Source organism: Falco cherrug, chromosome 4, assembly GCF_023634085.1.
Source record: "Falco cherrug isolate bFalChe1 chromosome 4, bFalChe1.pri, whole genome shotgun sequence".
Classification (NCBI taxonomy): domain Eukaryota; kingdom Metazoa; phylum Chordata; class Aves; order Falconiformes; family Falconidae; genus Falco; species Falco cherrug.
In genome coordinates this window covers 44,500,183-44,524,965 of record NC_073700.1, presented here as the reverse complement: position 1 = coordinate 44,524,965, position 24,783 = coordinate 44,500,183, and the positions used below count along the sequence as shown (strand labels likewise).

Here is a 24,783-nt window from a genome sequence, read left to right as displayed (position 1 = left end):
CGGCGGCGTGGCTCATCCCAGCACGTCCCAGGCGCTGGCAGAGCCCGGGGTCCCTCCGGGGACGGTGCAGACAGGCTGGCACGTGGGTGGCACAAACAGCTTTATTCCAAAAGAGGGGACAGAGAGGGGGGGACAGAAAAGGGGACAGAGGAGGGGTGCAGCCCCCCCCTGGCCAGGGCTCTGATGCAGAGCCGGCCAGGGTGGAGGAAGGCTGCTCCTGCCTGTCCCTGCAGCCGGGACCCCCGGGAGGGACCCCTTGGTAAGGGAGGGGAGCGCGGTGCTGCCCCACGGCTGCCCCTCTGGCACAGCGTGGGGGGCCCGATCCAGCTGGAGGGGAGCAGACGCAGCTGAGCGGCAGGGAAAGGGTCCCCCTGCCCCCGTCCCACAGCTACACCAACTCCCCTAGTGTCCCCATGGGGTCCCCCAACCCCACAGCATCCATGTGGGATGTCCCCTCCCCATCCTGCAGCCCTCCCAGGTCCCCTCATGTCCCTGTAGTGTCCCCCAACCCCACAGCATCCCTGTGGGGTCTGTCCCTCCCCATCCTGCCCTCCCAGGTCCTCCAGTGTCCTTGTGGGGTCCCCCAGCCCCAGAGCATCCCAGTGGGGTGTCCCCTGTCCCACAGCCCTACTACGTCCCTCAGTATCCCCGGGGGAGGTCCCCCAGCCCCACAGCCGCCCTGCGGGGTCACCCCCTATCCTGTAGCCCTCCCAAGCCCCCCCTCCCTGTGTCCCCCCCCAGCAGGGTGGTGATGTGACAGTGGGGGGTGTGGGGATAGGGGTCCCATGCTCTGAGCGTCCCCACTCCCACCTGCCCTCCTAGTGGCGTGGGGGCTTCTTCTGCCTGTGGCCTGGCTGCGGGGGGGGCTCAGCAGCCTCTGTCCGCCCTTCCCGGAGGCCCTGGGGCACAGAGGAGTAGGGGGTCACAAGGGGGGTACATTCCCCTGCTTTCCCCCCTCCCATTCCCCCTTCTCCCCCTGCCGTACCACATAGAAGCCGGTGTGGTACCCGCTCATGTACCAGGCCATCAGCATGGCGGCCAAAGCATCCTCCTCCTCCTCTTCCTCCTGCAGGGCATGCAGCAGGGCTGGGGGGCACTGCGGGGGCATCACCTGCCAGCAGCACCCACAGCCCCTTGGGGAGAAACCTGGGGGAGGCACACAGGGTGCCCCAAGGCTTGGGGGGGGGGGGGTGGACACTCACCTCGGGGGGCCGGGGGGAGCAGGGCACCCGCTCGCCCTTCCTCCTCGTGGTGCGTGGGGGGGGCTCCCACGCCGAGGGGGTGTTCTGGCCCCTTGGGGCATCCCTCGCCCTCCAGGCCCCAGGGCGGGGGGGCAGGAGATCAGCCAGTGCCCGCTCCTCGGTGTTGCCGTAGCCATCGAACTCCACCAGGCACGTGCCAGCAGCGCGGTCCAGCGCCCGTAGGTGAGCGGGGTACAGTAGCCCATCCCCCGCCCAGGTGGTGGTGCAGGCGTCACCCACCCGCCACTGCGGGGACACGGGGGGGGGGTCACAACGCGGGGGGGTGTCACAGGGGGACAGCGTGGATCCCGGATCCCACGGGGCTCGGGATCTGGCTTGCTCACCTGGTGGCCTTCCTCCGCCTCATCCTCCTGCTCCTGCTCACTGTGGGTCACGCTCGAGGTGGGGGTCTCGGAGTCGCCATCCGACCCCTCGGCTGGGGTGTCCCGGGGGGAGCGGGGCAGGGTAGCCCCCGGGATCGCCGCCTTCCCCGAGGATGGGCCCGCCGGCTGGGGGTCGGGGCCCTGCGGGCAACACCGGTGGCGTCACCTGGGGGGGGGCACAGAGACCCCCACCCACCAAGACGGCCCCCTGACCCCAGCTGGGCCAGAGCCCCCAGCCCCAGCCCATGGCCCCCAGCCTGGTCCCAGCCCAGTTTGGTGGCCCCAGTCCTGGTACAGTGGCCTCAAGCCCAGTCTGGTCCCAGTTTAGTGGCCCCCAGCCCAGTGCCATCCCAGTTTAGTGGCCCCTAGTCCCAGTCCCATTCCAGTTTAGTGGCCCACAGCCCAGTCCGGTCCCAGCTTAGTGGCTCCCAGCCAGGTCCTGTCCCAATTTGGTGGCCCCCAGCCCAGTCCCATCCCGGTTTGGTGGCCCTGAGGCCGGTCCCATCCCAGTTCGGTGGCCCCCAGCACAGAGCCATCCCAGTTTAGTGGCCCCTAGTCCCAGTCCCATTCCAGTTTAGTGGCCCCCAGCCAAGTCCGGTCCCAATTTGGTGGCCCCCAGCCAAGTCCGGTCCCGGTTTGGTGGCCCTGAGGCCGGTCCCATCCCAGCTGGGTGGCCCCCAGCCCAGTGTCATCCCAGTTTAGTGGCCCCTAGTCCCAGTCCCATTCCAGTTTAGTGGCCCCCAGTCCCAGTCCCATTCCAGTTTAGTGGCCCCCAGCCCAGTCCGGTCCCAGCTTGGTGGCTCCCAGCCAGGTCCCGTCCCAATTTGGTGGCCCCCAGCCCAGTCCCATCCCGGTTTGGTGGCCCTGAGGCCGGTCCCATCCCAGTTGGGTGGCCCCCAGCCCAGTGCCATCCCAGTTTAGTGGCCCCTAGTCCCAGTCCCATTCCAGTTTAGTGGCCCCCAGTCCCAGTCCCATTCCAGTTTAGTGGCCCCCAGCCCAGTCCGGTCCCAGCTTGGTGGCTCCCAGCCAGGTCCCGTCCCAATTTGGTGGCCCCCAGCCCAGTCCCATCCCGGTTTGGTGGCCCTGAGGCCGGTCCCATCCCAGTTGGGTGGCCCCCAGCCCAGAGTCATTCCAGTTTAGTGGCCCCTAGTCCCGGTCCCATCCCAGCTCAGTTTGGTGGCCCCCAGCGCAGTCCCATCCCGGTTTGGTGGCCCCGAGGCCGGTCCCATCCCAGCTCGGTGGCCCCCAGCCCGCTCCGGCCCCGGTCCCAGCCCGGTGCCCACCCGCGGCCCCGGGGCCCGCTCGGCCATGGCCCGGTACCGGCGGCACCAGCGGCACTACCCCCGCGCCCGCACGTAGCCCCGGCCCCGCCCCCTCCCGCGCGGGGCCATCTGGGTAACGTAGTCCCCGCGCGCTGCGACACGGGACGGGCGGCGCGCGCCGGCACTGCACTTCCCAGGGGGCAGCGCGGGGGGAGCTGGAGCGCGCGGGCAGAGCGGCGCCTCCGCATCTGGCGCCCCCTGGTGGCCGGGCGGTGTGACTGCTGCACGTGGCAGCGTGGGGACACGGGGCACATGGACACGGGTGGCGTGTGGGGGCAGGTGTGCAAGGGAGGGTGTGCCAGGGTGAGCGTGCAAGGGTGGGGGGTGCCCGGGTGGGTGTGCAAGGGCGGGTGAGCCAGGGCAGCCATGCTAGGGCGGGCGCTCCCGGCCGCGGGCCCAGCCCGGTACCGGCAGGTGGCAGCAGCCGCCGCCCCGGAGCCCGCCCGGCCGCGCCGCCCCGGGGTCCCCGCTCGTGTCCCCGATTCCCCCGGCTCGGAGTGCACTGACCCCCGCTACGGGTCCCGGTGCACGGACCGACCCCCCGGTGCTGCCCCCGGTGCACGGGCCGACCCCCCGGTGCACGGACAGACACCCCCCCGGTGCAGACCCCTGTGCACGAACTGACCCCCCCCGGTGCACGCACCGATCCCACCGGTGCAGACCCCGGTGCACGAACCAACCGCCCCGGTGCACGCACCGATCCCACCGGTGCAGACTCCGGTGCACGAACCAACCGCCCCGGTGCACGCACCGATCCCACCGGTGCAGACCCCGGTGCACGAACCGATCGCCCCGGTGCACGCACCGATCCCACCGGTGCAGACCCCCGTGCACGCACAAACCCCTCCCGGTGCACGGACCAACCCTCCCGGTGCAGACCCTGTGCACGGCCCGACCCCCGGTGCAGCCCCGGTGCAGCTAGGGGAGCCAGCTCTGGGCGGGTGTTCCCCCCCCGCGGCCCCCCGGCAACGACTCAGCCCCACGTGGGACCCGCCGGCGGCACCCAATCCCCGCGGTGCCCGCCCGTTGCTTTGTGCCTGGCCAGCCAATGGACGAAGCGGGGGCGCCGAGCAACGCACCGCCCCTCGATGGAAGGCTATAAAAGGCGGCGCCGGGCGCGGTTGTTGGTTCAGAACGGGTGAGCTGTGGCAACGGCTGGAGGGCGACAGCACCGCGACAGCACCGCGACAGCACCGCGACAGCACCGCGACAGCACCGCGACAGCACCGCGACAGCACCGCGACAGCACCGCGACAGCACCGCGACAGCACCGCGACAGCACCGCGACAGCACCGCGACCACTATCGGGATTATTACTCTTGGGCTTTGCCTCCCAGCCGCGGTCCCTAGGCTCCCGTCCCGGATTGCAGTTGCACCATGACCTTGGAGGAGCTGGTGCCCTGCGATAGCAGCAAGTAAGTGGAGTGGTCGTGGAAACCTGGGGTGGGGTGGGGGTTTGTCGTTGATGTCGCCGGTGCTGACTGATTGTTCTCGCCCCTCCGGTAGGATGCAGGCAGTAAGCGAGGCGGTGGAGCGGGTGCTGGTGGCGGCGCAGAGGCAGGACCGGCTGACAGTGGGGGTCTACGAGTCTGCCAAGCTCATGAACGTGTGAGTATCGGGGGGGGGGCTCTGGGTATCACCGGCACGGGGCGGGGGTGCCCATCCAGGGGCAGATAGCACTGGGCTGGCTCTGGGTAAAGGGCTCATGTGGGGGGTGGCCAGGGTGACACGAGGTGACACCCCGAGGTGGGAAGCTGTGCCATGCAGAGGTGGTCTTGTCCCCCCCTAACGCCCCCTGTGCCCCACAGGGACCCCGACAGCGTGGTGCTGTGTGTGCTGGCCACCGACGAGGAAGACGAAGGTGACATCGCCCTGCAGATCCACTTCACCCTCATCCAGGCCTTCTGCTGTGACAATGACATCCACATCCTGCGCGTCTCGGGCATGCAGCGCTTGGCCACCATCCTGGGCGAGCCCGAGCCGGCCACCGAGCCCCGCGACCTCCACTGCCTCTTAGTCACGGTGAGTGGGACAGTGATGCACGGCACAGCCACGCGCTGCTGGCCCCGTGACTCACTCCAGGCACTGCGCCAAGGATGGGGACTTTGGGGTGGCGTGGTGGGGACTCAGGGCCACGTGTTGGCACCCGGCGGTGGCACTAAAACCTGGTGGCTTTTTGCTCCCCAGAACCCCCACACGGATGCCTGGAAGAGCCAAGGGTTGGCAGAGGTGGCGAGTTACTGCGCCGAGAGCCGTGACAAGAACCAGTGGGTGCCGTACGTCTGCCTGCAGGAGCGCTGAGCTGGCCCCAGCCAGGGAGAAAAGAAAAAAAAATAATAAAGTAAAACGGCAGGAAAAAAAGGAAGGAGAAACAGCCAGTTAAAACCCACAAACCCAAACACCCACCGATTTATTTTTTTTCTTTTTAACCGGAGAGGGAGGACGGAGCAGCCTGGCCGCACCGGTGGGCATGGGAAGAACGGTGGCCGTGCCGTGCCGGTGGGACGCTGGCCGGAGCACACCGGAGCCGTGCCGAGGAGTTGTGCTTGGCCACGGGGACCGTGGGACCGTGAGGAGCGTGGGGAGGAGATGGCGACTGGTTTTTGGTTGCTTTTTTTTTTTTTGGCATCCGTGGCTCAGCGGAGGCGAGGACTGCGGAGCAATGGAGGTTTTTTGCAAACGAACTGCTTTTTTTCCAAGGGATAAATTATTGTCCGTGTTGATGGACCTGCAGCACCAGTTTAGTTTTTGCACTCAAGCCACTTGGAGACCCTGATCTGAAGCTATTCCAGAGTCTATTCTTATACTGATTTAAAAAAAAAAAATATTTGCAATAAAATGTTCGAAGTCATGAATGTCTGCCTTCCTCTGCCAGAGCCATTCCCACGGGGAGTGGGATCAGCTGCTCCTGGGTGGGTTTTGGGGTGGGGAAGGGCCCCCCACAGCTGCACTTGGCACCAGCCCCACTCCCCACCCCCTCCCTGGGCTCTGTGGGGGGGCGCTGGGGCATTTCCCACCCGTGTGTGGGCCACCACCCCCCAAGCCGCTTGGGGAAGGGGAACCCCCTCCCCCCCTGCTGGGGAAACCCCTGGGGCTGACAGCCCACGCGAGGCCTGAGCCGTGGGAAACTGAGCCATGCCCCCACGGTGGGGGGGGGGGGGGTTGGGATGCACCACAGAAACCACCCAGCCATGGGAACTGGGGCCAGGATGCACCCCAGCTCACCAGACTAGGGGGGACCCCAGGTCCCCAGCAGCTGGGACTCGCCCTGTGCTTGGCACTGCAGGTGCCGACAGCCTGGGGGGTGGGTGGGGGTCTGCAGCTGTGTAGGGGGTGACCCCACATATAGATAAACCCCCTCACCTAGACATGGCTGCCCAGACTGCTGGGTTCTTCTCCCGCAGCCCACCCCCCCAGTGGGTCTTTGGATCTGGGGGGAGGGGGAGGGGGGTGCTGAAGCCCGAAGGCTCAGGAGAAACTGAGGCAGTGACCTGCAGGTGGGCAGCTGCTCCCCCAGTGCCACTGCTCTCACACGGTGGGGTGTGGGGACCCCTCCAGGACCCCTCCCGGGGGTAGGAGCCACCAGCCTGGGCACATGGGGGTGTGTGTCTGCATGCATGTGCACACGCGTGTGCGTGCCAGGGCCCGGTGTGGGAGCTGCCAGCCCCGCTCCAAGCATGCCGGCATCGGCACGTCGGAGCAAGCCCCGACCTGGGCTCACCCCCGCTGCATTGCCCTGGTTCACACGCACACACATGCACACACATGTATGCACACGTGACGTCCCTGGGCACCATGCCATGGGTACCGGTGTCAGGCTGGGGTGATGACCCTCAGCCAAGCCACGTGGCTGGGGACACCGGGTCCCACTGGGGCGTGGGGACCCGCCGAGGGCCGGGATTTGTGCCAGCCCCGTGGCCAGCACCAGGCTGCCGGGAGGGAGCTGGGACTCAGCTGAGGGGTGCAATCCTGCCCGCCTGGGACACGGTGTCCAGCCTGCCCGGGAACAGAGTGACCGTCCCCTCTGGCTGGGGACACGGTGGCCATCCCAGGGTACATCACATCCCAGGGACATGCCCTGTGCCCTCCCTTTGGGCTTTGACTGCAGGGGGAAACTGAGGCACGGAGGGACAGTGGCATGTGACAGACCTGGCTGAGGCCACCAAGGCAGGTGGGGACCCGTGCCACCCCCTCCCACCCACTGCACCGCAGGCTGGAGCCATCCCTGGGGTGGGGGCCACGGGTCCCCCCCAGTGTAGCTTGGGGGGTCCCATGGGGCCAGGTAGCCCCTGGGTGGGGGCAACAACCCCCCCAGTTCACAGAGTTGGGCTGGCCGGCCCCCACCCTGCAGCAGGTGGCAGGGGGGGACACAGCAAAGGACCACCCAGCCTGGGCCACCAGGTCAGCAACCTGGGCCACCGGGTCTGCCCGGCCATGCCTGCGATGAGCTGGCAGGTCTCAGCTCAGCGTGGGGGGCTGGGGCGGGGGGCACGATGGGGCTGGTTCAGTGGGGCAGGATGGGTCCCCAGCCCCCCGGGGGGCCAAGCCAGCCCAGCGGGGAGGGTGATTTCTGCCTGCGGCCATCAGCCACCCCACCCCCCACCCCGGCTGTACCCGCTAGCACGCGGGGACACAGGGGGACACCGGGGGACACAGAGGGACAGAGGCGTCCTGAGAAGCTGCGGGGCTGTGGGGTGAGTCACAGCCCTGAGCCGTCCTCACCTGACCGCCACCCTCCTGAGCCTCAGTTTCCCCACTGCAGCTGGGCCAAGACACCCGCCCACAGCGCAATGTGGCAAAGGGAGACCCCCAAGACCCACGTCCAGCCCGGCAGGGCCAGGGTTTGGGGGGGATGGGGACTCCCTTCTGCATCCCCAGTGGGGCACAAGCGTGGGGTGTGCTGGGTGAGCCTGGGGGCAGCAGCGAGGGACACGGCTGGAGATTGGCCTGTGTCCCCAGGCTGCTGGCAAGGGGCACAGCACGGCACGGCACGGCATGGCATGGCACGGCTCAGGGACACCCATCAGTGATGGTCCCTGGGAGCACCCAGAGAAAACTGTGAGGGAAAGGGCCAGGGGGTGGGCTGAGCCCCCCCAGACTCATGTCACTGGTTTGGCAGTGGGTCACGAGGCCCTGGTGACCCCAGCCTGGCCATTCCTGCCCCTGGTGTCACCGGGCAGGACACACCGTGCCAGCACCGCACAGCCACCCGTGTGACAAGCGTGTCAGCCCAGGCTGAGTCACGCTCCCACGGTGCCGGGGGGTGGGGTGGGTGATGGCCCCCAGACCCCTGCAGCCCCCAGCAGCACAGCAGCCCCCCAGCGCCCGGCGCCCCCCCTCAGCACCCCCTGAGTGCCACCCATGGTGCAGCCCCAACCACAGCCCACCCTGGAGCACACATGGAACCGCCCACACACGTGCTGGATCACACACACGCACATGCATGCACATGCCACCCATCCCCCACATTGTCCCTGTCACCCCCCATGGACACAGAGGCCTCCCTGGGCCCCCCAGACTGCAGCATGTTGCACCCCAGGGGCCTGATCCTGCAGTGGGTCATGCAGGAGAGGACCCCCCACGCCGCCCAGGACGCCTCTCAGACCCTCCAGTGCTGCCCCAGACCCCCCCCCACCCAAGGACCCCAGAGACCCTCCCCATGGACCCCCCAGCAGGAAGGGGGCAATGGGATCTCCTGCCTTTGTAGCCACAGCTGGCCCCTTGCAGCCTCCAGCTAGGAGTCCCTGCCCCCGCCCCCCTGCTGCAGTGTCCCCAGGCTGGCCTGAGTCACCACGGTCCTGGGGGCGGTGGGGATCCCGCTGGGTGCTGAGCAGCACTTTCCACCCGGCCAGAGCCAGCCCAGACACTGAGGGCGGCCGCAGGCACCCTGCCAGCACTGCAACACCGGGGCGAGGGGATCCAGGGAGAGGGGTCCCGGGGTTGGGAGTGGGAGTCCGGGGCTGGTTTGGCTCGGCTGGTGAGAAGGTGTGCCTCCCCCCCCCTCCCGTCACCATGGCCCACAGCATCCCCACCACTGTAGCCCCCAGCATCCTGGCCACTGTGACCCCCAGCATCCTCACCATGACCCCCAGCCACCCCACTGTGGCCCCCCACACCGGGGCCGTGGCGGGGCCCTGGAGCGAGGCTGGCAGCCACACACCTTTCCCCGGTACAAAGTGCCAGTGAGCCGGCGGTGCGGGGAGCCAGCCAGGGCCAGGGCCAGCCCGATGCCGGCAGTATTAGCACTGGCTGATAATTATTAGATCCTGGGTAATAATTAGACCTTGGGAGCCCGAGTGTGCAGGATGGGTGCTGGGCACACACCCTGCGCGAGCCAGCCCCCCCCAGATCCCAGCACAGCAATAAAACACACGCATGTGCACACACGCCTGCAGGCACACGGCACACACACGCGTGTGCCATGACACATGCGAGCACCATGGTGGCTTGGGGATGTGGCTGAAGCTGGCACGCGCTGGCATTTTCCACCATTGCCACCATTCTCCATGGGAAATGTCCCACCCCTGGCCCCAGCGGGGCTGCAGTGGATGCCAAGGGGGAGCTGGATCTGTGCCCCCCCTCCCTGGTCTGGGCACACGGATCAGAGCGGTTCCTGGGAGAGGAGGAGAAGCTGCTGTGTGCGTGTCTGCGGGTGCAAGGGGTCCCGGTGACTCGGGGGGGTGCAGGTACAATCGGGCCTCCGGGGATTGCGTCTGCACCCCCCTTCCCCAGTCACCGGGACCCCGCAGATTCATGCAGGGAATGGGGGGCTGCATGTGTGCATTAATGTGTGCAAATGCGTGCAAGGGGGACTCAGGGATGGGGGTGTTTTGGCTGGGGGGGCGCACACCGAGCCCCTTCCTGGCTCGGGAGCAGCTGCAGCCAGACAGGGCTGGGCCGGATCCTGCTCCGGCGCGTGGGGAGGCCACAGCCGCTGATTTATGAGTCTGGTCTGGGTGGTTGCTGGCAGCAGGCGGCGGGGCTGGCCCCGTCCCCAGGCTCTGTCCCCAAACGCCCCTGCATCCACCCAAGGAGAGACAACCCGCACCCCCCAAGCATGGGGGCTGCCAGAGGACGGGGGACACATCACCCCCCCGCAACCCCGTGGGACCCCCTGTGGCCCCGAGCCCCATCCCGAACCCCAGCTGCCAACAAGCAGCCCCTGGAGAGGGGCTGTGCTGCAAGTGGGGAAACTGAGGCACAGAGCTGGTGTGGTTCCCGGTGGTGGATGGGCTGTGGGGTCCCCGCGCTGCACCCCGCTCCCCTCCCGCCATGAAGCCTCATGTCATGGTGTGTGTGGGGGGGCGGATGCCGGAGGAGGAAGCCTGTCCCATGGCGTCCCGGTCCCTGTGTTGTGGGTGTCCTGCTACCCCCGTGTCACACCGGGGAACGGGGCCTGGGATCCCCCACCACAGCGGGGGCGGGTGGGGGGGGCTGGGGGACACAGAGGGATTCACCGTGGTGGGGCGTGGGTGGCTCCCGCATCCCCGTGGCTGGAGCGGAGCTGTCCCTTGTGTGTGTCCCCGGGGATGTTGGGATGTACCTGGCGCTGGGGGGGGCCAGCCGTGGTGATGCCCCCACCCCCACCCCGGTGCCACCCGGACGCTGCTGCAGGTGCCAAACGCTGGTGGGACCCATGTCCACCCATGGGGCCACCCATGTCACGTCCCTGCAGCCTCGGCCCACGGTGCCAGCAGCTTCCCCGGCCCCGACGCCAAGGGCAGATAATTATAGCTGCCGAGAGGCTAAAAATAGCCTGGCCAAGGCGGATGAGTTATTTTTAGCTGCTCCCAGCTCGATGCCACCAGCCAGCCATCCCCGGCTGGTGCCCGAGCTGCCAGCTTGGTGCGGGCAGGAGGGTCCAGTGGCCTCTCGTGTCCTGCCAGGGCCCTGCGCCCAGCAGGTTCCCCTTGAAGTGGGTTTCCCGATCCCGGCCACCCCGACATTGTTTTACGTGAATTTGGGGGAGTCTGAGCATCTGTGTAATGGGGGTGCAGGGCCCGCTCCACCGGCGCCGCTCTGCTTATCCCCACCTGGCCGTGGGACACTGACAGGGGACCTTGGGCTGTGGCAGGGGACAGGGCTGGCACTGACCCCACCCGAGATGGTGCCGGTGGCTCCAGCAAGGCCACATCTCTCCAAGATGCTGTTGGCCAAATTGCTGGGGGAAACCATGTCCCCTCTGCTCCCCTGTGGCCCCGGGGTGCCTTCGCCTCCCTCCGCTGCCCTGCGGTCCCCAGGGATCAGCACCGGACCCCCGAGGCCCAGCGCTGCAGCCGGCAGCCCCTGCGCAGGGTGATGGGCTTGGCCTCAGGACCACAGCTCAGACCTTTGGCAGCAGCAGCTGGCAGGGCCAGGCAGGTGGTCCACGGCCAGGGCTGCCCGCTGCCTGTCCTGCTGCCTGTCCTATTGCTCATCCCACTGCCTGTGCCATTGTCCGTCACTGCCTGTCCTGCTGCCGTCCCATTGTCTGTCCCTCTGCCCCTCCCCCTGCCCACCCCACCGCCCATCCCCCCGCCGCTCTTCTCGGGTCGGACACAGACCCCCGTGACCCCAGGCCCCTGGGGAAGCCCCCCAGCTCCCGCAGGCAGCAGCACTTTCCTGCCGAGCAGGAGCTGCCCCGAGCTCCTCCAGGAATGGGCCCGTGGTGCCCGCGTCCCCCGCCCGCCCCGGCCCCTCGCCCCAGCGCTGCTTTGGGTGGGAGCTGAGCGGGGAGAGGGGCCGCTGCCGGGGCAGGTGGGGGTCCCTTTCCTCCAAAAAGGGAAGAAACACCTCGCTCGGTTTCGCTTGGCGCTGGCCCCACGGACACGAGGCCCTGGTGCCTCCTGGGAAGCTGGTGATGCCCCACGGCCAGCTCCGGTGCTGCTGGGGCAGGGCAGGAGCCACCAGTGCTGGGAAGCATCAGGCTGGTGTGGGCAGCCCCTGAGGGTGGGAGAAATGGATCGATCCCCGAGGGGATCCTGCTTCTGCCGGCTGTGAACCCTGGGAGGGTTGTGGCGGGGGGGCGGGGGGATCCTACACAGCCTCCGGCCCCATCCTGCCCGCACAGGTGCCCAGGGCAGGAGGGCGAAACGCCCCAAGGAAGGGGGCAAGGAGGAAGGGGACAAGGAAGAAGGCGGCGAGGAGGAAGGGGGTGATGAGGAAGGGGGAGGGAAGGAAGGTCTTCGCTGATGCCAGCTCCGGAGAAGGTCAGGAAGGGTCGGTCCATCATCACCCAGCTCCAACGCCTTCCCCTCCTGCAGCCCAGCAAGCAGCTGGGGGGGACAGACATGCCATCACCGAGACCCACCAAGCACCCACCACGCAGGACAGGCTGGGCAGGAGATCTGGCAAAATGAAAAGTGAGCCTTTTTATTGTGTTATCAATTCACTTCTGAACAACAATTCCACAAAAAAACACTGTGCAAGAAATTGGTCTATGGCACACCAGAAATAAAAATCAAAGAGATCCAAAAATGTGGACGTTATGAGGAGCCTACGTTACAGACACCGATTACTTCCTAAGTACAGTCTTTACAAACCTTGATTGGCATTTGGCAACAAGATCAGAGTTTGGCAAATAATAATAATAATAATAATAATAATAATAATAGTCCAGAGAGAAAAAATTAAGAGCGCAAAGTATCAAGACGCGTGGCTTCTGCTCGATGAAGTAAATGCATTATTTTTACTTTGTTAATTAAAGTTGACTTTTTAAGTACTCGGAGGAAGGGGGATCTGCTCGGCACCAGGCCACCAGACCCAATGGTGGTGCCGTGCGGGTGCCCGGGCGTCTCCCGGCTCCGGCTGCGCCACCAGGATGGTCCCCAAGACAGGGAGGGAAGGACAAGGAAAATGGAGCAAAAAAAAATTAAATAGAAGCAATGTTTCCTCTCTCCCTTTTCTTTTGCAGTCTCTCTCCTTCCTATTTTTGGCAACAGCTTCACCACATGCTAAAAAGAAACGCCAGACAGATTCGGGCATGTGTTTATGGGCAAAAAAAGGCCTTTGTGGAGCCGGGGCCGCTGGCAGTGCCTGCCCCACACCCCAGCAGCGGCACACGGGCTCCGATTCCCCTTCGTGATCTGGAGCACTTAAAAAGTCCTGAAAAGTGTCTTTTTTTTGTGTTGTTTTTTTTCTCCTTTTTTTCTTTCTTTTTTTTTTTTTTTTTTTTGGCAAATGCACTAACAAAGTACAAGCAACTACTGTAATTTGCACTTATATTTATGCTATACAAAAACATCTACAGTATGATCACTGATTTACTCAGATGAGGAAAAAAATTAAAAAAAAAAAAAAAAAGAAGTCGAGGATTTTTCCATCTAACGAGTTGCTCACTGAGAGACACCAGCACCCGCCGGCAGGCCCCTGCTGCCGCCAGCCCACCAGCATCCCCGGAGCCCCCAGCCCTCTCCCCAGGCTCCCGGGGGATCCCAAGCAGATGCTCCCTGCCTTCCTCCCAGCTCCGGCCGCACACTGAACCTCAACCCGCTGCCTCGCCCCTCGCCAGCCATCCCACCGCTGGCACCGCGGCACGGCCAGGGCAAGACACTGGGGGTGAGTGTGGCCCTCGCGGGTGGAAGGACGAGGGGGGAGGCAGACTGACCCCAACTTGCTGGACTGTGGTGTGCCTGGCTGGCTTTGCCAGCAGAGCATCCCACTGCGTTTGCTGGCCCAGCATCCCACCGCATTTGCCAGCCCAGCATCCTACTGCATTTGCCGGCAGAGCATCCCACCGCGTTTGCCGGCAGAGCATCCTACCATGTTTGTTGGCCCAGCATCCCATTGCGTTTGCTGGCCCAGCATCCCACCGTGTTTGCCGGCAGAGCATCTCACCACGTTTGCCGGCATAGCATCCCACCGTGTTTCCTGGTGCAGCACCCCGCCCAGCGCCGCGGGTCTGAGCCACCCCATCAGCCACCCCAGGGGCTGGGGAGGGCTGGACGCAGGCAGGGCTGACACCCACCTGGGTGGGGGTGTCGGGGAGCCCCCTCGGGCACCACAAGCCGATAACGGGTGGGGGGCCCAACAGCCCCGGCCCGGATCCCGAGCGGAGCAGCGGCATGCTGTAACCTCGGCCGCTGGCTTGCTGCCGTGCGGAGTGCAGGTGGCTTTGGCTGACCTGCAGCTCGGGCACTTGCCTGGGTCACCGGCTATAGCACCATGCACTGGTCTCTAACATAGAGGAAGAATCAGCAATCTGGAGTAGAAAAATAAGGCTGGAACTGTACTAGATTAAGGACAGAGGAAATTCCCTCACGGAGAAGAGAAAGCCCTGCTGTGGCAAAACCCAGGCGGCACCTCAGGACTGCGCTCGCTTCCTGCTACAGGTGCGGCGTTTGAGAGCTTGAAGTTAATGCTGGATGAAAGATTTAAAAATCAGAAAACAACAACAAAAAGGCATTGCCTGCTGCTGTGCCGGGGCTGCCGGGTGATGCTCAGCATGGTGCCGGGCTGGGGACACGCATGGCCGCAGAGGGAAATAAATCCAGTTCCCTCCAGCTCTGTGTCCCCCCGTGCTCCCATCGGGATGGGACAATATCCCAGGGGTCACCAGCGACCTGGCACAAGGCTGGTGCCAGGACAGGACTCACAACACAGTGGCAGGGAGACGGAAGGTTTAAAACGCTCAGATCAGCAAAAGATCTTGGGAAAGCAGCTGCAGGATGTACCCAGGAGGTGCTGTGGTTTGTGTTAGTGTTAAAAACGTGGGGTTTTTCCAACTTTGTTTAAAAAGGCAAGTGATGGCATACTTAAAAAAAGTGATGGTGAGATACCTGCAACCAAGAGGTGTAAATGGAGCAGCTCTGCTGACCACAGCCCCCAGCGGTGCCCACCCAGGTGGCTGGTGAGTGCTGGAGAGGGGCCAGCTGCGCGCAGCCTGACACCCCGCAGCCCACCCCTGCGCCGTGGGAGGAAGCCCCTCCGAAGCCACCCTTCCTCCTGGAAGATGCCAACCCGCCCTCCCCGGGTACCAGCCACGTGTCCACAGGCTCTGCTCCTCTCCCTGCCTTCGAGCCAGCCACCGGCATCACCCCGTGCGGCTCCCAGTGCCTTGGGACCCAGCAACAGTGCTGGGAACACCATCAACCTCTGGCAAGCGGCCAGTAAAGCCTCCCAGTGCCCTGCCCGGACCAGCGATGCCGACCAGTTTGAGCACACGCAACATCCAGTACAGGCTGTAAGGCTTCCTCCCTTCCAACCCAGCCATGACACAGTGTGAGCGTGGTTCAGGGGTCCCCTGACAGCCAAACCCGAGGGTCTCCTCCAGCCCCGCTCTCCCCAGGGCGGCCACGGCCATGGGAAGCGCTCCCAGCCCCACGAAGGGCTCAACCACGTGCAGTTTCCATCCCAGTGGGAGATCATGGCATTTCAAACCAAATCGAAAGCACTGGGGGAATGGGAAAATTCCCAGGATTTCACATCGGGGACGTATTGGTTATTTTTTCCCCTTCTCTTCCCAAAACAAAACTCGGCACCACCTGTATTCACACACCAGCATGGGCTGCCTGCATTGGGAATGGATACTGGCGTGCTGGTTTGGAAACCGAACCGTGCTGTCCCCCACAGAGCCACCGAGCCCTGGGCTCTGCCCTGTGGACCCAGACTGGGCTCGGTCGCTTAAACCCAACGCACGGCACCCGTTGTGTCCCCGACAGAGCTGGGAGCCGGTGAGCGATGCCGCGGCTCAGACGCGCCGGCAGCAGCAGCTCCAGTGACAAGGAGGGACGCGGTGGGACTTCCCTAAGCTCTGATCTTTCTCCCGAGCATCCACCTGCCCCAGCGCAGAGCTGCTGGGCTCCGTCGCTGCCGTCGCTGCGCAGGGCTCTGTGGCAGGTGGCGGGAGGAAGGCTCACCTACCCGTCCCCTCTTCCTCATGGGCTGCCCCGCGCCAGGCTACCCCTGGCTCTGCGGCGTGTGCGTTTAATGTCAGTGAACAAAGCGCTCCCCGTTTCAATCGCATTTCAAGATTTCCAAGGGATGCGAAATGAATTATTTCTTCTGCAGTCTTACCCTCATCTCCCCGAGCCAACTGGGTTTAGCGGAACAAATTCCACTTGCCACTCTCAGTGAAAAAAAGGGAAATGGGAAATGCTGGTAAACCTGCCAATTTTAGTGTTTTGGACTCAAACTCTCCAAAAGGCCAATTTTAAAAAGTTTCTCATGTGATACTGCTCAACAGAAAGCCCCTTCCCTCCCCCTGCCCCCGGTACAGTCCCGTTTGGAAAAAACAGTGGTAACAGCACAGAGAAACCCCAGAAGCGATCAGAGGGGCCTGAGTCTGGCCTCTCCCATGCCCCGGGCTTCCTAACATTGCTCACGGAAACTCTCTTGGCTGATGGATCTGATGCTGGAGAGCGTTTCCCTGCGGTGCCGTGCCCTCGTCTGAGTGGAGCCATGCAGCGTGGGGAGGGAGCCCCCATGCAGCGTGGGGAGGGAGCCCCCCAGCCTCCATCCTCCTGCCCCCCAGCCTCGCTTTACCCATTTGCAACAGCAATTTTCCAAGCTGTGTTTTGGTTTGGGGTTGTTGGTTTTGTTTTTTTTTTTTTCTTTTTCGTACTAGTTTTCTACAAAATAGCTCCCCACCTGGACTTCTCTCCCTTGTTCCCTCTCAAGAAACAGAGCGAATTCCTGCAATGATGCGCTAATTGGAAACTACTTGGATCAGACCCACTCAGAGCTTTCTTCAAAGCTTCTATGAGCAAGGTCGCGATAACTCAGGTCTTGCATCCCACTGGCAAACACAATACCCCCCCGCTGCCTCCACCACCCTGGTACCAATTTCAAATGCCACTATTAAAAATGCTTCCCCCACCCTTCAACCCCAGGTTGTTGTTTTTTTTCTGTTTTCAAATTTTGACCCCTCTCAGTGCGGCATCTGCCCAGGAGTAGACACCCTTCCCTAAACCACTTGCAATTTTTTTGTCTTTTGTCTTTTTTTTTTTGTGTCTTTTTTTTTTGAGCTTTAAGTCCTATTTGAACCCAACATTTAGTGTTTACCCCTTGGCGCAGTTGTAAGTTTGTAGCTTGGTTTCAGTCGATGGAGAACGGTGCCCTGCCTGAGAGATCGCATGTGCCGGAGCGAGGAAAACTATAGGATGATACAAGGCTTTTTGTCCTTAAAGGGATTCTCCGAAGCAGGCACTCCAACCAGCAGCGGGTCATTCCTGGCATGTTGCTCGCAGTAATTCATTAGCTCAGAAGATGCTTTTGAGACCTAAATATTGCCAGAAAGAAGAAGGTTAGTGAGAATATTCAGGTGATGGAGCAGAGCTCAGCACTACCGAGCGCTTCCCAGGCTCCGCCGGGAGGATGAGAACTGACGTTCAGCTTTTTGTAACAGAAACTTTACGGAGATGGTGACAAACGAAAAGGGGAAATGGACGTGGAAAAAAGTTTGTAAGGCCTGACATAAAGTGATGAGTACGGGAAAAACACTCCCTGCTGAGAGCAAGAAATTTAAAAGAAGATATTATTGTCCCCATTTTTAAGGGCTTTGGGATAAAAAAGAAAGGAAAAAAAGCTTGCTTGAGAGCGGCCATCCTCTGATGTTAAAAACAGAGGTTTTGAAACCATTAGAAACTATTACTTAAGGCTCTGCTTATTTTAGTTCAAAGACGTCTTCTGGGAACTGAGAGCCCAGAGCAGCCCAGCGGAGGGGCCGGTGGTGGTGGGCGAGCAGCATGGCTGCACCATCTGGGAGGGCAGGAGGCACCAGCAGAGCCAGGCAGGGAGGGACCAGCAGCTCCAGAGACCAACAGCAGCCCCTCTTTTTTTAATTAACTTAATAGATGGTTGAACGTAGGGCAAACACAAAACGTGGACGCAACCAGACCACATCTGGAAGGCCCAGATGTGACCTGCTGTAGCTGCAGAGCTTTACGGCAGCGGTTCCCGTCCCCGGCTCTCTGCGGCTGCTCGGCACCAAGGCGATGCACCCCCCCAGCCGAGCCGTGACCGAGGGGGACGAAAAGCACCGAGTGCCACCTCCCCGCTCCAGCTCTCCCGCTCCATCACAGCACTGCTGGGGGTCATCCACCCTGCACACAGCCAGCGCCCCGGCCGCGGGCACCCACGGAGCGATGCAGCCTGCCCGGCAGGACTTTGCAGTCGCGTGCTGTGGTTATTCCATCTTTCAGCAGCAAAACCCAGAGTGCGAAGCCAGGAGGAGAAACGGCGCTTGTGACAAAACCCCGGGTCTCTGCAGCTTTGGGCAAACCACTCAAGCTGTGCTTCCACGCTGCAGGGTGGGCATCCTTCTCCCTTTTTTTTGATGCCTCCTGGAAAGGCAGGTCCAGAGACTGCATCAGACAAGGTGCTTTCGTGGGAGCCTCTAGGTATTCTTGCAATATTAAGTATTTGTGCCCTAACCAGTAAGGAACACGTCTAACGAACACCAGCTGCTGCTGGCCTGCATTTAAACATACTTATCACGTACAGTGGGATCCAAGAGCCAAACTGCTCTGCAGAGACAAGGTCAAGGCTCTGCCTTAAACCTATTACTCACGTAAGACAGTAATTACTCCTAATCTCAAAGCAAAGCAAGGGGAAAGAGATTAGCGAGCTGGCAGCATGGCTGAACCTGTTATGAGAGCAAGTGGCCTGGAAACCTCTGTGCTCCAGCTTCAGCTGCGGAAGCGAAGGGAAGGCTGAGCCGGACGCAGCTGGCAGGAGTCAGGCCCTTCCCCAGGTGTGTACGGCTGTGCGGGCTGGGGGCAGGGAAGCAGCGCGGCGGCAGGGCTCTGCTTCGGCTGCAGCACCCGGCGCCCCGTCAGACCTCACCGGGAGGGACCGGAGGGCATTCCTCCCTCGGCTGCTCTTGCTGCCAGCACAGCTTCACCAACAGCTCCCGGGGCAGCGCATCCCCCTCCTCTCACAAGGGTATCAGCTCATTCACCTGCAGGTCAACGCATGTCTCGCTGACCTCAGCCGCGAGGTCCGGAGAGCTGGAGCAGGCGTGTGACACCCTGGTTGGGAGCTGGTGGGCTTGGCACGCTCCCCGAGAGCTGGGTTTGCGGATCACAGCCTTACTGCAAGCTCGCCCAGACAGCACGTCTTCGCCACTCAGCCTAAATAGCAGCATGTTGTGGTCCCACCACTGTTGTTCTTTCCCAGTAAAGCATTTAAGATAGTCCCAGCTACAAAGGTTGTTAAGTATACACACACCCTCCTTCCTCCTCGGCATGCACGGTTTGGGATCCTGGAGCTGAGACACAGTAATTCTTAGCAGAGTCAGTAACGTCTGTGCTGGGGGAAGACCTGTAATTTATTCTGTCTTCCCTAAAACAGCCTTGCTGATGGGTTCATCACTATAGTCTGGAAAGTGGTGGCCCTAAAAACAGCCACAAAACCTCACGGCTTTAAAAAAAAAAAAAAAAGAAAAAAAAAAAAAAAGAGAGATAACTCAAAGCAACAACAGCAGCTCCACCTGCACAGCAAAGCCAGAGATGACAGAGGACCTGCTGCTGCAGAAGTAGCAAGGACTGAAAGTCAAAGAAACCATTCTTTGACCAAGAAACAAAATTAAAAACTATCAGGTGGATTTAACACCCGTGCATTTAACAATATTTCAGTTTCACTGTGCCCTTCACCACCAGCGTAGGGGTTTCCTTTGTGTCATTTACTGAAAGGTGACTTTCCCTGACTGCATCTCGCCCCTCCCCTCCTTCCTGCCCCTCTGGGGAGTTTCTTGGAGGGACGGGCAGTGGTGCAGCCCCACCACTGCTGCCCACCAAGGCAGGGAAAGCCCAGATGCAGCGTGGCTGCAGAGCTGGGTGAGGAGTGCAGCTCCTCCATGGCTTAAAAGGCGTAAATTCAGAGCGTGCCCCGGGGCGCCTTGCTCCCAGAGCGAGCACTTGCTGCCCACATGCTAATATTTGTCTCCAGCAAAGGCTGCTCCCCAGGGCTCACGTGGCCGAACAAGGCCAGGGACAGCAATCACTGAGCTGGTTCCCAGAATAGAGCAAAAGCTCCTGGAGGACCCAGTCCCCGACTCTCAGGGGACGCTGTGGCTGTGAGCACATTACCTGCTCCAACCCCCCACTGCCAAAGGGAGCTTTATTTCTGGGGCTCCTTTGCTGCCCCAGTAGATGACTGGTGAGCCAGCACACAGCTGAGAATAGACTCCAGTTTGCTATCCTGGACAACTGCAGCACAAAATTAACTTTCCCTCGTTCTACCATAAACATGCCTCAAACCAGAGTGAAGGTGTGCCACCGTCCTTTTTCATTTGCGAGAGATGGGAATAGCAGCAGCTGAGAAGTAACTGCGCAGGCAAGTAACTTTCTGAGACAAAATGGATATGGGCAGTGAAGCCAACCTGCAAAAAAATGGGGCAACAAGACTGGAAGGCACACGAGCATGCCTGGCGGAGCTGGGCTGGGGCCGGCGCCTGCAGCTTCAGTGCTTTACAGGTTGCATGTGCCCAGCTGAGCCCCACTGACTTACTGCAGAGGCTGGTCTGCCCTGGGATGGCACAGCCACCTCTGACAGCTGGGAGGAGCTGCCCAGGCTGCGCCCTTACCTCCTGGTACGAGCAGTGCCTGCAGGAAAAGGTCTTGTCTAGAAATGCTGCAATATGTGAGCCGGAGGCGTCACAGCAGCATGCATGTGCTCGGGGAAAACCCAAAGCACTTGCCCAAGGACCGTTCCCGCTCTGTCCCTGCCCATCCCAGGCATGGCACGCCATGCTGCTCCAGCTCCCGTGCTCACCTTGATCCTCTCGATGCCGGCTTCGATGCGGAGCTGCTCCACCAGCTTCCGGGCCTGCGCTATGTTGTTAGTTGTGGACATTGTCTGCCATCGGCTCCAGGCCCCAGCACGCGAGAATACTGCAAAAGAAGGAGGGGGTGGGGTGGGGGTTTGGCATCGTGCACGAAGCTGCCGTGCCACCATGCACAGTCTCAACAAGGGTCTGTGTCCCACCACCAACAGCCACGTGCAAAGGGCTTCCACGAGCTCTAAACTGATGACACCAACTTAACGTTTCCTGATTTTGCTTCAAGTTCTCCTTTCCTTTAACAGCACTCTTTTCAGCCTTTTTTTAAATTAAAAATAAACCAAACAGAAACTTGCCGACGAGAGGGGAAAAATGAAACTTTTTTTCTGCAGAAAGCCCTGCCAGATGTATTCAACTGACTGACTGGAAAAGCGAACCGAAGTTTTCCAGCCCGTGTAACCTGCCATGTGCTGCTGGCAGCGAGCCAGGCAGGGGGAACACGGACGGGAATGCTGCTCGGCCGTGACCACACACAGTTCCTGGATGTTCACCCTCACTTTCTATCTCCTTGTCACACCGCCACCTTTGTCCTGCCCTGACTCCTGTGCCAGGATTTCCTTGGCATAGCGAGGCTCCAAGCAGCAACTAGAAAGACTTGACACCATGCAAACTCAGACCTATGCTATTAATCCATTATTTTGCAAATTGATGTCCCTCAAAAGAGCAGAGTAAAAAATGAAGAGCTATTGATGGTCCCAGGCTGGGTGGAAAGCCAGGGCTCAGGCAAGAGGCAGAGGTTTCTCAGATGCCAAAGCACTGCATGGAAGCAGGGGACAAGCAGCAAGGCATGGGCACAGATATGGGGGGGAAGCAAAAGCATGAGAGGCACCAACAGCTCATGTCTCAAACGAACCTTCCACAAAAATGGTGCAAAATAAGGGCCTGCCTGAATGTGGAAATGAGCAGAGCACTGCAGGGCAAGCTGGAGCCAGGGCGCAGCAGGACCAGAGCTTTGCTGAAGCACAACTCCTTTCTGTGTGCCAAGTGTCCGGCCTTCGAGGGTCTTGTGGACCCCATCCAGCTGTCAAACCCTGCACCTATCCCCAGCTGTGCTGACTGTGGGGCTTTAATGTACCTGTCACCCATCTGGGTGCAACCTGCACGTGAGGCTGCGTCCCTGCAACCCCCATGCTGCAGCCGGGCGTCCCAGGTTAAATAACCTTCCTTGAAATTTCAAAGCAGCAACTGAAGAAGTTTGTCTATGAGACCAAAATAATCCATCACTGCCATTGGGACTGGAGCTGTGGGGTAGCAGCCAGGGCTGTGGCATGCTGGAGGGCAGCTCTGGCCACGCTGTCCGAGCCCGACTGCCGTGGCCAGACACCGCTCTCAGGTCATTTCTTTCTGATCATCTCCATGGGGCTGCTGCAGAGGTGTCAGGAAAAGTCGCTTCCTTGCCCTGCCCGGCAGTGACTCAGCCCCTGACCAGTCTGTAACGGTGGGGAACAGGGGGAGAGGGCTGCAGTGAGTACCACCTCCCACCTTCCACCGCCTGACAAACCAGGAGAGGATGCTGGGAGGAGGAAAGAGCCAAAGCAAACACAGGGTCAGATACCAGTGGCGCTCCCAGCGCCCCAGCCAGCCGCCCACTGCAGCCCTTCTGTGCTAGCTTTAATTAGAGACTCCTTCAGTCTTCTCCCCAGGACCGGCAGCTTCAAAGCAGATGCTGAACTGCTGCCTTTACTGGGGGGAAAAGAGAGGGGAGTGTCTGCCCCATCTAAAATCCTAGCAGACTTGAGCTGTCTCGCCTATGTTTAGACATTAAGGGAGTTTATTTCAGACCACAACAGCACTCTTGGGGATTATTTTGCTTGGCAGCAGCATGCAACGTGCGCTGCACTTTTCAATCCCTGAACGGCCTCAGCTTCATTTGCAACACTGAATGCTGTGGGAGAAAACAAACGGTGCTTCAGCCAGCGTTACCAACTCTGCCATGGGACAATTCCCTGAATTAGCAGGGTTATTTGGAAATCTCTGCCTCTCCGGTCCTGGAAGACATTAGTCAGGGCAATGGGGAGCCACACTGTTGAAATAAAGTTTGGCACTGTGGAAGCTGGGAGAAAGAAGCGGGCTGGTCCCTGGGGGAAGGATCCTCCTTCCCTGCTCTGATATGAAGCACTCCAAAATAGTGCAGGCAGCATTAGGGCCAGGAAAAGCTGTCTCAAAGTCAAGCTCTTTCTACATCTGTACCTTGAACTTGAAAGACCTCCCTACTGCAAACAGTGCACTCCTCATTGACAAAACAGTTGTTCACCTGGATAAAGAGTTAGCAGGCAGCTGGAGGAAAAAAATACAAACAATCAGATATAATTTACGTTTGCAGCAGCACGAGATCACCTGCTTGTACTTTCCCAGCTTCCTGTTTATGGAACAAGGCTGATGAATCAGTCGAGGGCAAGTTACTTAAGGGAACTTCTGCATCTGCTGCAGCACCGGGAGATGCAAAGCCTGTGTGCCCGTTCCTGCAGCATCCCGTGGCTCGGGCTGCACAGGGGACACCAGCGGGGCTGAAGAAAGGATGAGTTTTGCCAAGCACAGCATGGAGAGTCCTGCTGCACGGCAGGAATTATCAAACTAGTGTCTTAAAAGTCCTTGGCAAGGGGGAGAAGTTTTACTCCCTGCTCTCCCTGTAGCCCAGTTTCATGGTGTCTTTGCAAAGCAAAAGCAACACTTCAAAATCAGAAATGACGCTTTACTGGGGTCATTACAGTGTCAAAGCCGGCAGGCACCTGCCTTTTCCTGCCCCTGTGCTGCCAACCGCTCTCCAGCTATCCACCATCACCTGCCAGCCAGTGAGACCCTGCGCTGCCTACGGCAGCGATGCACTTTGCCTCTCCCAAGCGTAAAGTGCAGCGTCCATCTCCACTGAGCACAGTCAGTAGTTTTATAGCAGCAAAATCTGCAGCAGCAGCTTCTGCTTCCTCCTCAGCTTCTGTCACCCAGCAGCCACGATGCAGGGCTCCCTCCGGGAACTGGGAACTGAGGGAGTGGCTCCCCGCATGCCGTGCTGATGGCGCGGTTCCTCTTACAGCACGTCAAACTTCCAAGTACAAATTTCAGCAGCCGAGCTCTCAGAAACATCAAGGGGAGTCTCGCTGGATGCAGATCCTCCTCCAGCTGCAGCCCGCAGTGGCTGCCCATCCCTAAGGCTCCTCCATGGCTCCCAGTCCAGACTGGCCAAGCCAGATCGGGGTGGTTGGGTTGGCACCGGCACTGCAGCCGTGTGGTCCCAGGCTCTGCAGAGCCAAGCAGGACCTGCATCACCTTCCAGCCCGGGCTGCTGGTGTGGGTCAGGGAACCCGGCCACGCTTCAGGACCGCTGCTGCCCGGCAGGAATTTAAAACCAGCTTCTGTTACCTTGGTGAATAATTAACCGAGCGCGTCATTAGCAACTGGAGATCATCAATACAAAAGATGCAGTGGGTTGCTGCACAGCACACGAAGGGCGTCCTCAGGATTTTTTAAAAGCCAAAACAAACTTTAAAGATGTCATTAAGCAGGCTTATAGGGGTGGGTAAATAACTCGTGAGGTAAAGGAATTTGGAAAAAAGCCACACAGAAGCAAAGTATGTGTGATGCAAACCAGGATGACATGCAGGACACAGTTACATTGTCCCTTTTCCAATCTTTACATTTTAAAGAAATCAGCATTTGGAAAAGGACGGGAAGGTGATGTCTGCAGCTGGGCCTGGGGAGGAAGCCCAGGACAGTCAGGACACCCAGACGTTGTGCACATCCTCCTGCCTCCACTCCGTCATCTGAATGCGGAGAAATAATCCGTACAGCCAGGCTTCCTTCTGGCAAGGCGGGCGAAGCCTTTGGTGCTTGGCCACGACTGCCCCTGCCCACGGAGAGCGGCCGGCGCCTGGCCAGGGCAGACTGGCCCTTTCCTGGTATCTCCTCGTGACTCTGCACAACGACCACGCCGCTCACATTTTGCTGAGTCACGAACGGACATCGTTCAGCAGGAAATAAATCTTCCTGCATCTTTGCCAGAGCAACTTCTGCCCTCCTGGCTAACCCATCTTCCGCTTCTCCCCGGCAGCATTCCTGGGAAGGGCAGCACTGCCCAGGGAGGA

General features: G+C 61.0%; 3 protein-coding genes across 18 annotated transcripts in view; 1 reads left to right on the top strand and 2 right to left on the bottom strand.

Annotated features, from left to right (window-relative positions):
• Positions 1 to 87: 87 nt before the first annotated feature.
• Positions 88 to 3,010, bottom strand: LOC114017305 (survival motor neuron protein-like). Of its 3 annotated transcripts, none has more exons than XM_055708036.1 (6): positions 2,908 to 3,010; positions 1,586 to 1,765; positions 1,203 to 1,487; positions 986 to 1,096; positions 811 to 899; positions 88 to 327 (listed from the first exon to the last, which is right to left on the bottom strand). In XM_055708036.1, exons 1-5 carry the CDS (start codon positions 2,932 to 2,934, stop codon positions 819 to 821), a joined length of 684 nt encoding a protein of 227 aa, XP_055564011.1. In that variant the 5' UTR covers positions 2,935 to 3,010; the 3' UTR covers positions 88 to 327; positions 811 to 818. The 3 variants fall into 3 exon arrangements, with proteins under 3 accessions (XP_055564011.1, XP_055564012.1, XP_055564013.1); XM_055708037.1 differs by having other exon boundaries at positions 815 to 899; XM_055708038.1 differs by having other exon boundaries at positions 986 to 1,066.
• A 1,074-nt stretch (positions 3,011 to 4,084) lies between these two features.
• GADD45B (growth arrest and DNA damage inducible beta) lies at positions 4,085 to 5,797 on the top strand. The gene is made up of 4 exons (XM_005444273.4): positions 4,085 to 4,361; positions 4,453 to 4,554; positions 4,755 to 4,968; positions 5,134 to 5,797. The coding sequence occupies exons 1-4, from the start codon at positions 4,324 to 4,326 to the stop codon at positions 5,245 to 5,247; spliced, it is 468 nt and encodes a 155-aa protein (XP_005444330.1). The 5' UTR covers positions 4,085 to 4,323; the 3' UTR covers positions 5,248 to 5,797.
• A 6,474-nt stretch (positions 5,798 to 12,271) lies between these two features.
• Positions 12,272 to 24,783, bottom strand: part of GNG7 (G protein subunit gamma 7) — a 79,280-nt gene continuing 66,768 nt past the window's right edge. For 12 of the 14 annotated variants that reach the window (XM_055707735.1, XM_055707742.1, XM_055707743.1 and 9 more), the window contains 2 exons: positions 20,638 to 20,756; positions 12,272 to 17,143 (listed from right to left, as the gene is read on the bottom strand). In XM_055707735.1, coding sequence (XP_055563710.1) covers positions 17,018 to 17,143; positions 20,638 to 20,718 — 207 coding nt within the window. In that variant the 5' untranslated portion in view covers positions 20,719 to 20,756 and the 3' untranslated portion in view covers positions 12,272 to 17,017. Of the gene's footprint in view, positions 17,144 to 20,637; positions 20,757 to 23,019; positions 24,024 to 24,783 lie in introns of those variants that run through there. The other 2 variants (XM_027812688.2, XM_027812690.2) reach the window with 2 other exon arrangements.

Excerpts from the sequence above, each read along its gene's own strand:
- LOC114017305 (XM_055708036.1), bottom strand. The coding sequence starts at position 2,934 with ATGGCCGAGCGGGCCCCGGGGCCGCGG. Across the intron at positions 1,766-2,907 it reads AGCGGGCCCCGGGGCCGCGG|GGCCCCGACCCCCAGCCGGC; the intron begins GTGGGCACCGGG and ends TGTTGCCCGCAG. Across the intron at positions 900-985 it reads ACCACACCGGCTTCTATGTG|GGCCTCCGGGAAGGGCGGAC; the intron begins GTACGGCAGGGG and ends TCTGTGCCCCAG.
- GADD45B (XM_005444273.4), top strand. The coding sequence starts at position 4,324 with ATGACCTTGGAGGAGCTGGTGCCCTGCGATAGCAGCAA. Across the intron at positions 4,555-4,754 it reads TCTGCCAAGCTCATGAACGT|GGACCCCGACAGCGTGGTGC; the intron begins GTGAGTATCGGG and ends TGTGCCCCACAG. Across the intron at positions 4,969-5,133 it reads TCCACTGCCTCTTAGTCACG|AACCCCCACACGGATGCCTG; the intron begins GTGAGTGGGACA and ends TTTGCTCCCCAG.